Source organism: Sinocyclocheilus anshuiensis, unplaced genomic scaffold, assembly GCF_001515605.1.
Source record: "Sinocyclocheilus anshuiensis isolate Anshui unplaced genomic scaffold, SAMN03320099.WGS_v1.1 scaffold358, whole genome shotgun sequence".
NCBI lineage: Eukaryota > Metazoa > Chordata > Actinopteri > Cypriniformes > Cyprinidae > Sinocyclocheilus > Sinocyclocheilus anshuiensis.
Genome location: NW_015546036.1, coordinates 167,028 through 170,074, shown reverse-complemented (window position 1 = coordinate 170,074; position 3,047 = coordinate 167,028). Strand labels below are relative to the sequence as shown.

At 36.3% G+C, this 3,047-nt stretch overlaps 1 protein-coding gene across 1 annotated transcript in view; it reads right to left on the bottom strand.

Moving 5' to 3' along the window:
• Positions 1-980: 980 nt before the first annotated feature.
• LOC107698844 (nuclear factor 7, ovary-like) overlaps positions 981-3,047 on the bottom strand; it is a 4,462-nt gene continuing 2,395 nt past the window's right edge. Inside the window, exons 3-6 of the mRNA XM_016499969.1 lie at positions 2,052-2,282; positions 1,950-1,972; positions 1,749-1,867; positions 981-1,540 (exon numbers count right to left, since the gene is read on the bottom strand). Of these exons, the coding sequence (XP_016355455.1) occupies positions 1,041-1,540; positions 1,749-1,867; positions 1,950-1,972; positions 2,052-2,282 (873 nt within the window). The 3' untranslated portion in view covers positions 981-1,040. The remainder of the gene's footprint in view (positions 1,541-1,748; positions 1,868-1,949; positions 1,973-2,051; positions 2,283-3,047) is intronic.

The window sequence follows — 3,047 nt, the reverse complement described above, 5'->3', positions numbered from 1 at the left end:
ATATATATATATATATATATATTTTTTTTTTTTTTTTGAAATATATATACTGTATATATATATATATGTTTTTTTTTGCATAAAACCGACGTATTCCTAATTCTTGATTGTTTATCAAATGTTCATGCAAAGTGTCATTGTATGTAGAAATATTGTGGGAAAGATACAATAAACTTAAAGAACAAAAGACACTGTAATGTCTCTTATTTGGAGGAACTCAGAGACAGTGAAAAGAAGACTCAAATGCAGATCAATTTAATAAAGTAAAAAAAAGGATAAACAAAACACGAGAATCAGAAAACCATGGGAACAGAACTGAATAATCCTCAACAACTCAACCAAGAAAGGAAAAGACCTGGCAATGATCACAGCAAACACAAGATCTTAAGTACACAGGGGATAACAAAACTAACTAGACAGAGATGCTGATAATGATGATTGCGGCAAAATTATGTAACAATATCATGTGGTTTCAGTCATACAGTGTGTTTAGCCCAAACCCAAAGTCATTTTCACTCCATTAGTCAGATATCAAAAATCCTGAAGATGGTCCCAATGTGAATTGAACTCATAAAGCATGATAAACAAGACAAGGACCTGAACCGACACCAGCCACTCATGTAATATATATAAGGACTTAATCTTGAGTCAGAACAAAAAAGACTGAAGATCTGACAGACAGACCAACATAACAAATTATCTGATGCTGAGAGAGCAAATCAGAATAATTTTGACAACATAATAATAAAGAAAAGGAAGAAAGAGCTTGGTTATAAGAAATTGGATTGTTCAAGAAATTGAAGTGTCTTCACTCAGTGAGAGGGTGTAAAAAGGGCAACATAACTTTGTTCCTTGCTCATGTACTTCTGATGACAACAGTGAATCTAAATTGTACAATGGGAAATTTTGTAGAATATGTAGAAATGTTATATTTGACAAAATTCAGACTTTAACATAGTAAATATGTAAGATGGCACAAGTATATACATTTGAATTTATTCACTGGCAGGATCGGATGATGCTTCAGTGATTTTATGTTTTTACAGTTTAAATGGTAAAATCCTCAGACGCTTAACTTCATCAAGATTACAGAAAAATGGAAAGATGACGTCAGTGAAGGTGGCTGTGAATGTGTGTAGATGTGTGTTAGTTACAGGATCAGAGAATGACACCGTTCCTCCGTCATAGTCCAAATCAACTCTCACACACTCAAGGTGCTCTTCAACAGGAAAACCAGACCCAAGCAGTCTGTACGGATCATACTTCACACACCAGACATTAGAGTTACAGAAACCACGTCCCTTCCTTTGGTTTGATTCTGTAGTTACTCCAAGACTCCAGCATTCGCTCTCTTTAACCTCCACTTCCCAGAAGTGCATTCCTGAGTTAAAACCCTTTGAACCCAGAACACACTCACAGATGTCAAATCTCTCTGGATTATCAGGAAACGGTTGATCGTCCCAAATGTATTTCACACGAGTCAGATCATTAGACAGGATGAGACGTGGATGAGCCGTGTTTGGATCCAGAATCACAGGAGCTGATGAGACAAAATCAGCAAGTGCTTTTATTCTGATGCTCGTATAATGATAAAAAGTGAACTGTACAATTATTATGAATTATGTCACTCAAAATGAGACATTTTCCTCTGATCACTGTGCTAAAATCAATCCTAAAATTTGTCAGTCTCCCCCCCCATGCATCATTTCCAGTGTGTGTGTAACAGCACAGATTGCCTCCAGACTTACTCTTTTGGACAGAGTTCACCATCTTCTTCCAGACTCTGTACGGCAGGTTGCCCAAATAACGTGGCACATAAATCAAAACTCCAGAAGGCATCTGTGGATCCGGCTGTGAGATCTGGACTCTGAAAGAACATTCAGGAGTCAGAACTGCAGTGGCTTTGGCTTCAGAAGCAGAGAGAACAGAGACAGCAACAGATCACTCACCTTTCCATTGTTAGTGGAAACTTCTGCAGAAAAAACACAATTTATCATCAACAAGTCCATCAATCATCACTGAATCAATCAACAAATTATCTGAAATCAGACCTTTAGAAAGCAGACGTCATTGGATTTCATTGTCTCCTCCAAGTCTTTGATAGTGTGTGAAAGAGCTGAGATGTGTCTGTTCATGTCCTCCAGCTTTTCCTTCATTTTCTGCTTCTTCTGGTCCTCTTCTTCCCTCAGTGCAATGATTGTAGATGCTTCTTCATCTCTGAGAATCTGACAAAGCTTCTTAAACTGCTCTTTAATCTGATGCTCTGTGTATTCAGCTTGAGACTGAAATCAAATCACATTCAATTAATCTCAAAGATGAAACTTATTCTGGAGCAGCATGAAGAGTGAGTTGCTAAAGGTGGGTTAGTTAACTACAACTTTAACTTTCTGAAGTAGTACTGTAATAGATGGTCTGTGTCTGTAGGGTGATAATACACATGAATTTCATCAATGTCTCTTCTCAAAATTACAGTTTTAAAACCAACTTTTGAAAATGTGGCAGCCATGTCTGAATGAAAATGCATATTTTCCATATTAAACAGACCTTTGAGAACTATGGACCTATGGTACTTGAGACATTATTGGCCAATCAGTGTTTCTGTGAAACCTCTAGAGCTTTTTATACTTGAATTTGGTCAACTAAATTCTGGGTTTTCTTGTTTTTCGATGTTTCACATTGCTCATATTTTACCCAGGGTTATCAATTTAATGCGGTGATGCAAACTACTCAACTTTATCACATTTAGCCATTTTGAATAAAAAAATACTATCATTTATCATTCATGTAATCCATAACTGAATGTGAGGAGACAAGAAACTTTCAAAATATTATAGATGCAAAAGAGTGAATGGATGCTTATTATAAATTATTTACAAATTGTAAAGATGCAGACAGTTTTCTGTGAGGGTTGTGTTTATGAGTTGGGGGCAGAATATACAGTTTGTACAGTATAAACATTATGTCTATGGAAAGTTCCTATAAGACATTGAAAACCAACGTGTGTGTGTGTGTGTGTGTGTGTGTGTGTGTGTGTGTGTGTGTGACTG